Source organism: Rhodamnia argentea, chromosome 1 (assembly GCF_020921035.1).
Source record: "Rhodamnia argentea isolate NSW1041297 chromosome 1, ASM2092103v1, whole genome shotgun sequence".
NCBI classification, from domain to species: Eukaryota; Viridiplantae; Streptophyta; class Magnoliopsida; order Myrtales; family Myrtaceae; genus Rhodamnia; species Rhodamnia argentea.
The window spans coordinates 20,524,328-20,537,681 of NC_063150.1; the positions used below are offsets into that span (position 1 = coordinate 20,524,328).

Here is a 13,354-nt window from a genome sequence, read left to right on the forward strand (position 1 = left end):
GCGTGTTTGGTGCTGTTGTCCAAGCTGTTTCCAGCCTCGTTCGTGTGCAAATTACTCAGTGCAGAATTTGCTGCTGTTCGGAAGGTAATTGAGCCGCTATCCAGAGGGGTTTTCGCATCGAATCAATCCAAGTTTTGCGCTACGAATCAAGGTAACTTCGAGCACAATTGATGAGTACTTCAAGCATGTTTTCTGTGCAATTTGATTGTTGTTTCAATGTTGTTTCCACACTATGTACATGCTGTTTGGGGATCAAATTCGTTGCTGTTGGGGGAACAAATTCGATGCTGTATGAGTCCAAAACAACGTTGCCTTGGATAATTTTACTTATTAAACAGTACAGTTTTTGCAGTAGCTTTTAGGGCGATTTTCCTATTATTTTGTGGGCGATTCCTTTTCTGTTTGGTGTTGATTTTTTCAAACAATTGGTGCTCAAATTATTGCTGCAAATTAAGCCTTGACGAGCTACAAAAATTGTTTTTTTTTTCTTTTCACCGAACTCTTCGGGCCGTGCTAAATCCCACTAGCTCTCCAAGTAACCTTGCTCGTTCATCAATCTTCTTGGGTTCAAAGTTCAAATTAGGTGATTCTTCCATCTTGTGATATTCTAAATTGTATTTTTGTGATTGAATATTTGATGAATATTGCATGCTTTCCAGATAGATTATAGTTACTCAATTTGAAATCTAGAATCTAGAATATATATTTTCGAATCACTTTGAGCATATCCTTGAACAATTTTGTTGCCTAATCTTGCATGTTCGAAATGTCCGAGTGAATCTTGAGATATGATGTTTATCTTTTTGGATCCTTTACATGTCTCCTGGTGATGGATTTTTTAGGTAATCTAAATTTCAATCACATCTTGTAAGATATCGACATATTTTCGAAATATTATAACAATATCTCATGGCCTAATCAAAATTTTCGAAAATATTGAAGAAATCTTTAAGATTTGGAAGTTATCTCAATTATCTTGAAAATCCTAAGCTATAATCTTTCCAATTTATAAAAGATATCAATCATTTGTGGATAGGAGCTTGTCTCCTTGAAAGTTTCGAAATCTTTTAGGGATTTTTTCAAAAATTCAATAAATGCTTGAACATTTTTAAATAAAACTGCCCATAATATATACTCCCTTGTGCCCGACCCTTCGGAATATTAAATTGCAAGCCTTAACCATGATCTTATGGGATGGGACGGCAATTTAGTATAAGATTTCGTATTATGCGCTTTGGCGAGAAGGGATGATGACATCTTATACCATTATCCACATACTAGCTCGAATCTCCGAGAATGTAGCGAATAAAATCTCGTTCTAGCCCGGATCTTCGGGAATGAGAAGATTCATCAGAAAACTCGGAAAATAAAGGTATATTATGGGTATTTTTATTTAATTTTGTTCAAATTTATGTTTAAATAAAATAAAATAAAAAACATTTAAATCACGAACATCGATCAAGAAGACATGTTTCATGGAATTGGGTACCGAAAGGGTGTTAATTAAAAATATTAATTAACATAATCAAATCCCCGAGCCTTAAATTTTTGATTAGCAGAAAATAAAGTATTCTCCTGTACTTTATTTAGGTATCTAATCTACCTATCAAAAAAGATTAATGGTGGCTCCTAAAAAAAATCAGACCTAAGTTGCGAATTGGTAGAGCTTGGGAGAGTCCGTATTAGATTAGTTAATTCATTTAATTAACCTAATAATCCATTAACCTAAATTAATTTTTTAGGTCACGACAGTCTCTTGTGCAGATCATGGTTACTACATAAATAAATTACATAAAACCTTAAATAGTGACCATTTGAGCCTTCTTAGTGATGGTGATAAGCACCTACATTCATGTGTTACTTGTTCCTTTGCAATTTGGTAAAATAGCTATTACATAGGCGATCTTGGATTACTATCCAATTTTTGTCGGACCAATCAATTTTCCCAACGGTATTTGTATATGAACAAGTACTTTTTGTCAATTTCCTCGAGCACTGTTAACCTTCAAAATAAGCTGGGGGAAAATTCCAACAATCCCTATGAAGTCACCGTTGCTTGTTGAAGTTCCCTCTCGACCAAATTTTGTTCGAAAACACTCCATGAATTTGATCACTTTAACTCAATTTAACCCTGCAAATTTCCCGAAATTTTCCTCCCAAGACTAGACTTTGTTCCAAAATATATCACGAACTCGATCAACTTAGTCCAATAACCCACGTAAATTCCCCAACATTGAGAATAATGGCTGGCCGACAAACATGTACCTAGCACGTGCACTTCTTGCGACTTTCCCGTGGCATTTTGATCCAAAAACTACCATAACCTTACAACACTTTGAAAGTCGAACGACCATCGGGGGCTATTGGAAATTTTCCCGGATAACATGTGATACCGGAATTGCTACCGTGCACACCTCAAACTCCAAAGTCCTAACATTATATGTGAAAATTGCACACTTATGTTGCCTTCCAAACATATGAGCTAAACCTCCAAAGTTCGGAGGTTTCCACATTATGAAGGATTGTGTAGGGGTGTGCAAATTGGACCGGACCGGACCGGCCGAGTTGGTCCGGTCCTTGAGGGGGGGAGTCCGGTCCCCGGTCCCAATAAATGGAACCGGTGACCGGGCGGTCCGGTCCCTAGGTCCATGGTGGATGGGACCGGTCCGGACCGCCCGGACCGGACCGTTCAAAATATATATATTCATAAAATTATAAAAATAATTAGAAATGTTTCACTTCAAATAAAATAATCCAATAATAAAAAAGAAAAAAAGAACCAGTTAACATGAACTAGTTAACCTAATTTTCCTGTATCAGGCTAACTATGTTGTACTACCTATATTTACTTCAATCTTTTCATCTTCTTTTATTGTGCCAAAACTACATGTAGTAACGCAGTTACATTGTTTTCAAGATCCTCCATATTTTTCTATTTAGAAGCCTTACTTCTAGAGCATCAACGTGATGTCATTTTCCATAGCAAGATGATGATATTCCGACTTGTTTTTTTTATTCAACCGGGGCTATAGATTGTAAATTAACATGCAATTGAAGCATATTGTATTCAAAGAGTTAGATTTTTATAAGTAGCTAATATTAGCGGTCCCATTGGGCCAGGACCGGGACCGGACCGGACCGCCGGTCCCGGTCCTATCCGGTCCCGATCCGATCCGTGGTCCCGAAAATTTGGGGACCGGGACTACCGGTCCGATCCCCGGTTCCATACCAGGACCGGCCCGGTCCGGACCATGCACACCCCTAGGACTGTGAATGATTCGAAAAGACCGGACGAGTCTTCTAGGATTTCTTAAGTTCTCTAGAATATTTCAAAAGGCGGACAATATCATATATGTACCCTATTCTAGAGCCTTCATGCAATTAATGAGGATAGTTGATAGCTGGAGAGATAGAATTTTCTCAAGGATCTCCTTCTACTTATTTGTATCACCTCACAGGTAACACAAATTTTTAGCTTCTCTCTAAAAAGTTTCTCTCTACGATCCTTGTGTGTGGTAAAAGGCCGACTTGGGAAGAAATTCCTAAGACCGCGCGTGCAGGGAAACCGCACAGGTAAGAGAATGCTAACACCGGTACACTGCTCTTACTAAAATTCATTTGTATGGAATTACCATAGGTGATACCGCCGCATCGGGAAATGAAAAATAAATAAAAGAAAACGGTGGCATTGGAAAACATTAAGCAAGCATGTACATCATCCACTTAAAACTATGAACCCAATGATTGATACCTCAACCCCTCGATATCAATCCTTCAAGAGCAATCAAGTCCTCTTAGTAAAGTATAGGCAGTAATTCTTTCTCAACAAGCAAAAAGGAGCGGCAGTTCAACAATGCGGCTTCATAATCTTTGGACAACCTTAGCAAGCAGAATCACTCTGCAATTAGCCATCCTTGGCCGTTCACTCAATTTTTTGTACATTGCAGAAGAAGATATACCCTCCCGCCGTCAGAAGAAATCTTTCGACATTCTTATCGGAAGAACTAAACACAAAGACAAAGTTGTGACCTTTCCCTTGAATAGAAATGATCCTCTATGCAAGATCCGTTATCCAGAGACTTCGAATGATTCTCTATATCTTCCATTATTTAAGGGCCAGCAGTTACTTACGCTTTTGTACCAAGAAATGACTGCTGAGGAAACAAAAAATGTTGCTGTGAGAAAAGTAAAACACCGACAAAGAAACAGACCGATAAAAAGATGAGCGTGAAGGCCCACAAAAAAATGCCATGTTGGCATCCTTCGATGCCAATACTCAGAAATCGTTATCGGTTGCAACACCAAATATTTGGTTTACGACAGTTGCGAAGATCAGTTCCAATAATTAGCTAAAGATAGCCTAACCAGTAATCAATAGACTCTTCAGTTATGTGATTCATTCAGAGCATTTACCACCATCCAAGACAATCATAAGATCTGTAGAAATTCCATAGAATGAGGTAGATAAAATGATAGAGGTAATCGACCTTCCAATATGATTCTGCATTGAAAGTTGACACCTAGAACACTTGATTTTTGTTCAAGTTTGTGTTTAGACTATAAAGTTTTAGTCGTCCATAATGCTTTACCATCTTGGACTAGATGCACTTTCATAGTGAAATATTGCAGCCTACACACATTTTGTATAGCTCTCTTTCAGAACCAACAAGCTTTTCAATCTACACGAACAAATCAAAGCAAAACGGACCCTAATGACTGCACAAATGGATCAATTAGGCCATATCTCTTGTAGACGTTCCCCTTTTCGGAATGCCGTCGTAGCTTGATTTTCATTTTTTTCAAAGATGTGACCTCATCATCTTCTTCACAATTTTTCATGTATGTCCCACTGACAATGACCAAATTTATTCCATCTCAAACAGTCCTATTCCTTTCTTTCTCAATGTTTCTGTATTTCTTGCAAGGCCATTCAAAGAAAAGTCAATTATAGAAACCTTATAAATACCTGATGCCTCACTATTCGCAACAGGAATATGTATCATCAGAAAGGAAGCTTCTTTCCCTCTGTTCTATATAGTCTACGACAATGACAGTGAAGAATTATCAACCAGTGCTTTGTTTCACTTTTATTGTTGTTCACTCATCACAAATAAAACTGAAAATCCGAAATTTTATAACACAGACTAAGGTAAAGGGCCATAAAAGTACGGTTCAGCAAGTCATAAGATTGCACCAACCTTGACTTTATTTGTAAACGCAGTAGATTTAGCTGTCGCAGTGCCCCCGATGCTCGGCTTCTTATCAGTAGGACTCAGTATTTGGAAAGAGCACAAAAGGTTCTCATCAATTGTCATCACAGCACCAGCATTATCAAACTCCCCACAATAATTAGGCGCCGAAAATATGGTCACGAGTTGCTTGTTGGCGAAAAACTCATACCCATCTTCAACAACCTGACATGCCAATAATGAGGTGAATGAATCGTACAAGTGAATATCGACCATCTTGAATTCGAAATAATCGATTCCAGGGTTAACTATTCTTTTGCTCAAAGTAATCCCAAACCTGGTGAGCACGGCAAATCAAGTCAAGATCCAGCCTCCTGAGAAAATCCATCACTCTGTCAGGGCCAAATGAATAGGAGACTCCCCTGTCATTCGGCCCCCACCCTCGAATGTCCTTATCAGGATCGGACCAGAGAAGATCGCATAGCAAACCCTTCTCTGGAACATCGGAGGGCCGAGGTAACCTTTTGATCTGGTTCAAATTGTTGAGATCAGGAGAGAGTCCGCCATGCATGCACAGTATCTTATCGTCAATAAGAGCTGCCACAGGGAGGCAGTTGAAACAATCGGAGAATATCTTCCAGAGCTTGACATTGAATCTCCGTTTACACTCGTCGTAAAATCCGTAAATGCGGTTCACAGATGCACATTCATGGTTTCCCCTCAAGAGGAAGAAGTTTTGTGGGTACTTGATTTTGTAGGCGAGGAGAAGGCAAATTGTTTCCAGGCTTTGCTGTCCACGATCAACATAATCTCCCAGGAACAAGTAGTTTGAACGAGGTGGGAGTCCACTGAACTCAAAAATCCTTAGGAGATCACTATACTGGCCGTGGATATCTCCTGTTAGACAAAAAGAGATATTACCCAATGGCATACTTCGCAGTAATTAGATGCGTATCATCTATGGTGCTGGAACCAAATTTCTGTAAGGCGAATTGTCAGCTGCAGGATAGTACAGCAGTACAAGTGATGCTATTAGAGAATGAGATGGTTCGAACCTTTCATCTTCCAAGGACAAAAAGACGACGGACATAAATATTTTACTGACACTAGCAGACCTTCAGTTCAAATAATGCAAAACTTCATAGTTTCAAGACTGATGAAATCGACATGTGAATACATAGCAACAAAATAACATTGGGACAGCATACTGGGAAATGAAACAGCAATATTGTATCACATTCTGGTACACAAACCATAATGATGCCTCATTTACTGAAAGCAGACCATGCGGAGTGCCAATCATTTGCAGAAAGACGGATTGATCAGCCAATAAGTCTGTGATATGGAAAGAGAGCACAACAAGTGGCTATCGCTGAAAAAGGAATTGAAGAGACCATGTTTTCAGAATCATCATCCAGAAATCTGCTTTATGTCAGAAAGTGCAACCATCTCCTCACTCCGAAGGGATATGATGGAAGAAGGCCTTGTCACGAGTTGGACTCGAACCAGGGGATCAAAAGACAGGCCCAGCGAACTACCATTTTTTCTGACCATGATTTATGTATCCCAGTTCGTCATGCTCAGTAATTGTTGCTTGATTCTTCCATTCAACAAATCGTCGCCCACACCAATCTATTTCGAGTTAAGTAATCAATGCTAGCAAACATATTCTTCCACTCAAAACAACCGAGGCCAGGAAACTTCCCCTGCCACGGAATTCACATACCAGACAGCTGAAACTAGTTTGGACTGTCTCTCAAACTCATCATTCAATCCAGCAGTTTAACATACCATCTGTTTCCCTGATATTCAATCCAGGGAAACATCTACTTCTGTTTTCGTGAACATATAGCAACAGAAAAGGAGAAGAAACGTGGACAACATGGTATACCTGTTCCTCAATTATGATGTTAAAGCATGCTTAAATTTAAAAGACAGACTCTAGTGATTGCTAACATGCAGTCAGTCCTTGAACTTGAAAACGAACCAGAGACTCGAATAATACAGGAATTAGAGCGAAGAGTAAAGTACCGCAAACTTTGATGGGTGCTTCAAGCTCCAAGAGATTGGGCTGGCTCATGAAGACGTCCCTGGACACGAAACAGAGCTGCTTGATTTCTTCTTCTGAGAGCTGCACTTGCTTCCCTGGCTTGCCTCTGACACTGAGAAGCCTCTCGATTATGGAGTTCAGAACAGATGTTTCCATCTCTCTCTGCCCAACCCAAAAGACTTCCCTTCGAAGTGGAAGAAGCACAAACCAAAGCGAACAACAAAGAGAAGATGATGATCAAGAATACCCACTTTAATAGTCCGCCTGCAGTTCTGCTTGGGTCCAATATATTCTCATCATGCTTGAGAGACAGACAGAGAGAGAGAGAAATTTGGCTTTTAGGAATGGAGGGTATGGGTTTGAAGTGGGAAAGAGGGGAGAATCATATTCGAAAAAAATCATGGATAGAGAGGCGCGCGTTCAGATTCCGAGTCGAGCTGAAAGAGAGAGAGAGAGAGAGAGAGCGCCATGGAATCCCTCGGTTTTCTCTGCAACCATACTCAAAAGAAAATCAAGAAGCTGCGCATCATCCCCAGAGCTCGCAGAATATCAGAGTTGACTCCAACTCGCTGACTCCTCGTCTTCTCCTTCTCCCTCGAGGAGACGATTGGACTGAGAAAGAACAAATAACAATAAAAAATAGCCCCACTCAGGACAATGAAACAAAGGGTTACCTCGGACCAACACCATCATGTCCCATGTAATAAGAATTAATTAATTTCACTAGTCGTACTTGTACAAATTTGTACAATTTATTTTCTTGACAACAAACTTGTCAGAAGTGCGGACAGGCATATATTCTTTTCGAAGAGTTGAGGCGTTCCATAATAAATGAAGTCAGAATCTAAAACTCTAAAAGCAAACGAAAAAAGAGAGCAAAAAGCAAAAAGCAAGAGCAGGAATTATACCGAACACCCGAGAGTTTTAGGCTTTCAGTCAACCTTTTGCAAGGAAAGTAAAAAAAATCTGCCATTATTCATCCTTTCCAATCCACTCTTTAAAGTGAATTGATGACCGTATCAATCAAAAGATTATTCCTAATAATACAATTTCACAGTATAATATTTGCTGGCATTCAATCAAAGGATTATTCCTATTAATAAAATTTTCACTGCCCTTTCGGGTTCTCACTTTTAAGTTTTTTTTTTTTTTTATTTTCGATTTTTGTGTGATTTATGGAAACCGTATTGTCTAATTATCAAGTACTTTCATTTCTAAATTTATGCGTCTAATTTCGCGTTATGCACAGATTTAGGTACCTAAGTATATGTGTTTTTTTTTTCTGAAATAATGCAGTACTTTGAGGAGAAAAAACCCTCCTTAATAATCGAAAATCAAGGCATTGCATTGACCCTTATTGCGACCATCCTCTAGGGCATGACGAGGAGGAGGGTGGTCATGGTTGCCGTGGTGGTCTTGGTCGTGGTCGTGACGTGATGGTCCTTGCTCCTCCGGAGGCTTTCGCTCATCGCTCTTGTGCTCATCAGGACATTCACGATGATCATCCTCTAGGACATGACAATGAGGAGGATGGTCATGATCGTCACCGTGGTCGTGGTCGTGGTTGTGGTCGTGGTCGTGGTCGTGACACGATCGTCCTTTCTCTTCCGGTGGCTTTCGCTCATCACCCCTCTGTTTGCCAGGATGATCATGATCATCCTCTAAGGCATGACGATGAGGAGGCTGGTCGTGGTCACCACCGAGGTCATGGTCGTGATGTGATGGTCATTTCTCCTCCCGAGGTTTTCGCTCTCCACCCTCCATGGTGTGGCGACGATCACCTAGGGAGGAACAAGATTCAAATGAAACCAAATTTTGAGTACCTATTCAATCCTTTGTTTGTGAATCAAGGGACAGCACAAGTTACATGGACTCCATACACTTAATTTCGTGACAAATGGTCACTGGCATGGCAAGTGATGCACTCAAGACACATGATGTTAGAAATACAATACTCGTGGAAGCATAAGCGTATGAATATTACAAATTTTCCGGAAACAGTGATTACTTTTCCGCGTCATGATTGATTATTTCATGAGACCAGTTATTTCAGCGAAAAAATTATAATAATTCCCCCAATAGTTACTCAATAAATATCCTGAGAAACTTTTTTTAACAAAATATTTTTTAAATTGTACAAAATATCTGAACTTCTGTTATAATATTCTATAAGTTTAAGCAAACTGCTCCTACGTTTAATGAGTAAACTCTCACCGATCATATGATGTTATTTGCCTTATCACTTTAATTAAGTGAAAGACACTGCGGTTGATTAATTGACAACATAATATTGCAATTTAGCTCTTTTCTATGTAATTACCTAGCTGCTATATATGGAAACAAACGTTCAGCATCCATAAACATGAGTACCGTTAGAATGCAGTGGATCATGGCCGTCCCCCGGGTCAGCTTGCGAGGGGGCTCCACATGGCTGGGACCTCTCTGATCATCCTCCAGGGCGTTATGATGAGGAGGGTGGTCGTGGGGGTTGTTGCCCTTGTCTCGCAAGTTACGACAAGCATCCGTGGTGGCGGTGGCGGTGGCGGCGAAAGCCACCACTCCAAGGGGGACTAGGAAGTATGTGAGGCGAGACATGTCTTGGTTTTGGAGTGAAGATTAAGAGTGAAGGCACGATGTTATTTATAAGGTCGTAAAGCTCGCAATGGCGTGACAAAATGAAATGCTATAAAGGTTAATGGCCCAAATAGGAATTAACATTATCACATCATAAGCTAAGGTGTATCATCCCAATCCGAGGCCTGCAACTTGGATTCCTCTTTGTGCGGGCCACCCGATTAAAATAATTACTTTATTAAGATAACGAGGAATTTTTTATGCTTACATTTTATGACTCAACATTCCCGTGGGAGATCATGGGCTATAGTCTATAGTAGGTACCATACCTCAATCGAGAGCCCATGTCAACATGGGGCGAAGGTCGTGTATTTTCTAGCTTGATAAATTTATCGAATGAACACGTAACACTTTTTGCCAATCATGTCTCTCCGGTGTTTCACCGGAAATGTCTCCCTTGGCGAAAAAGAAGTATTTTTTGTCGAAAGTAGTTCTTTGATTTTTAATTAAAAGGGATGAGATCCTTGGGCTAACTCTGAACATGAAGTATCACAGGCAAACGAACAATAATCACTTCAAATTGACCAAGAATGTACAGATGCAAACCGACCGGAATTTAATCAACGACAAGATTTAGCAATAAAGACTCGAACAAACTATGCTAGAGTTTAATCGACGACATAGTACCCATGATAGAGACAAGCCGAAATTTAATCGACAATGTGAATCTAAAAACTACAACTATGAAAGATAAAATGCGATACAGTAAAGTAAAGATTAAGATAAATTTGCTTGCTTGATTCGTGCGAGAAAGGGGAGATAGCACTTGATGGATGACTAGTTGTATTTATAATGGTCCCATGATTACTGCCTTCTCACAGGTTTCAACAGTTTTGTTTCTTCACGTAACTTCCATTGATCGCCTTCGCATTCTCACAGTTCCACAAGTCTCGAATCCATGTTCTCAAACAGTTGTCCTTGCTGCGTGTGAATTGCTCCATGATCTCTTTTCTCATAGCAATGGTGGTATTACGTGGCCTCCTTCATTTCCACAAATCCTGCACCCATGTTCTCAAACGGTTCCTTTTTGCGTGTCAACTCTAGTGGTCCGTAACCTTCTTTCTTATAGCCATGGTTGTCTCATGATCTTGCTTGAACTGTTCCCCCCCAAAAACGTGTGCTTCTGCCTCAACTGATCTTGCCGATTTTTAGTTTCAAAGCTGCATTTCAATGTTCTTTCAATATATATTCGTTGCCGATGCTCATATGAGTGGCTGCGGATCACTCGTCATCGTATTCCAACAATTGAATATGTGGTTTGATGAATATCAATGTCAATTAGCATACGTGAATCCCTACACTCGCCGATTTAGTGGACATATGTGGAGTGAATCTCACGTGCCATGCACATGATTGCCTGTACCCACGTGCTACCACGTGTTGATTTTCATTCATGTGTTAGACATGTGCTTATTGACAACCGAATTATTTTATGGTGTCAACACCTGGATATAAGATTCAGGAAAAACTAAAGCTGACGTGTTTGCTGATACAAGCCGAAAATATGATGTGGAAAACAATCAGCACCATGGAAAATCAACTTGCACCACTGAAATGAGCAAATTTAAATGGTTTGTCATTCCAAGATGGCACCCAGATTTCAACATCACGAATATGGTCGGTACGAATAAGTAGAGGGATTTGATTGTACAATCTATTGAAGATATCACTGCCTACTCTAGAATCTTCAATAGCGTGACTCTTCGTATTCTTATGGTTGTCGATAGACTTTTCGGTTTCCAATAGACGTCTATCATACGCGCGTATTTAGTGTCATTATTGTTTTGTAGTTTTTTAAGAGTCATTATTTGTCGCGTGTCTCGAGAGTCTTTTAGTATTCCGATGTGTAATTATTGCTATGTATCTAGACGTGTCTTTTCATGTACCTAGGATATGTCAAGAGTCATGTAAGATGCCTATATAAAGGCGAGTCTTGTAATCGTCTCGGTAAGGTGAAAGTAAGGTGAATATAGTAAATTATAGAGTCCATCCATCTCCTCCCTTGAAAATTTCTCTTGTGAAGAGAATCTTTCACTTTCGATAGTCTTCGATCATCTTGAGGATCGAGACATGCTTCGCGACTACGAGTTTCAATATTTGATATCAGAGCACGGTTATCGGGGACCGTGAATCGAGTCTTTCGGAGCGTGGTTCGTGAAGACGGTAGCCAGCGACCATTGTTCATGGGCAAGCGGTCGAGGACCGGAGTACGTCGAAGTTCCGCCGGAGTACGGTTAGGGACTGTGATTAATTGATTGGGACCAAGCCGGACGGTTTTCTCCGATCAAATGGCAGACGCATCAAGTTCGACGAATAGTATTGAGAAGCTCAACAATTCCAATTATAATAATTGGAGTACTCGCATGCGGTTTTATTTGCGGGGCCAAGATTTGTGGGATATTGTTGGCAGCAGCAACACCACGGCACCCACAAACGATGGTGAGCCGAGGAGATGGAACATCAAAGCGGGTAAGGCTCTTTGCGCTCTTCTTGTGACTGTTGAAGATGATCGATTGCAGCATACAAAGAGTGCGCAGACTCCCAAGGAGGCATGGGATAACTTGGCAGCGTTGTTCGCGAGGTCAAATGATGCCAAATTGCAAAGGTTGGAGAACGAGCTGTTGTCAATGTGACATCAAAATATGACGGTGAGTCAATATTTCTCCAAAGTTAAGTCTATTAGTGACGAAATTTCGAAGCTAGATCCAAATAATGCCATCTCCGAAACGAGAATGAGAAGGATTATTATTCACGGGTTAAAGCCGGAGTATAATGGTATTGTTACGGCTATTTGTGGATGGGCAACTCAACCGACGTTGACCAAATTGGAGAATATTTGGGCCAACCAAGAAACTTTAGATAATTAAATGTCTAAGCTTTCGATTAAGGGAGATGAGAGTGTCCTCTTCAGTGGTAAAAGAGGGTTCAAGGGCCAGAGGAGAATCGGTGCTGACAATAGAGATGACAAGCCGGGAAAAAGTCATGTCGAAAGGTAAAAGCAGCCAGCTTGTGGAGAATGGAAAAAGCGTCCAAGAGAGACGAGCCTTCAATCAGGGGGAGCTTGGAGGAATCGCTATGGCAATGACAAAAGACGTAGTGGACAATGTTATGCCTGTGGCAAAGAAGGTTATTTCGCTAGAGATTGTCGAGCAAAGAGAGTTGAAGGAAATGTTGCAGCACCATCAAAGATGAGTGATTTTGATGACAATGTGGAATGGGATTTTCATGCGTCTGTTGCAACGGAGGTGCAAGACGAGCTCGCTGCCTCGACCATTACCGAGTTGAACCATTCGATGGCTTTAATCACTGTAAGTGATAAGACGATTAATTATGATGTTGATTGGATTGTTGATTCGGGGTGTTTGAATCACATGACCGGAGATCAAAGCAAGCTGTCGAATACGCTTGATTATACCGATGGATGTGTAATTATTACTGCAGACGGCTCGAGGTTACCAATTTCTCATATTGGTGAGATGAT

General features: G+C 40.4%; 1 protein-coding gene across 4 annotated transcripts in view; it reads right to left on the bottom strand.

Moving 5' to 3' along the window:
- Positions 1 to 7,671, bottom strand: part of LOC115727340 (serine/threonine-protein phosphatase PP1 isozyme 3-like) — a 34,448-nt gene extending 26,777 nt beyond the window's left edge. Inside the window, exons 1-4 of one of the 4 annotated variants that reach the window (XM_030657543.2) lie at positions 7,221 to 7,666; positions 5,527 to 6,086; positions 5,199 to 5,414; positions 3,798 to 4,151 (exon numbers count right to left, since the gene is read on the bottom strand). In XM_030657543.2, coding sequence (XP_030513403.1) covers positions 4,128 to 4,151; positions 5,199 to 5,414; positions 5,527 to 6,086; positions 7,221 to 7,395 — 975 coding nt within the window. In that variant the 5' untranslated portion in view covers positions 7,396 to 7,666 and the 3' untranslated portion in view covers positions 3,798 to 4,127. Of the gene's footprint in view, positions 1 to 3,797; positions 4,152 to 5,198; positions 5,415 to 5,526; positions 6,087 to 7,220 lie in introns of those variants that run through there. The other 3 variants (XM_030657546.2, XM_030657545.2, XM_048275343.1) reach the window with 3 other exon arrangements.
- Positions 7,672 to 13,354: the final 5,683 nt, after the last annotated feature.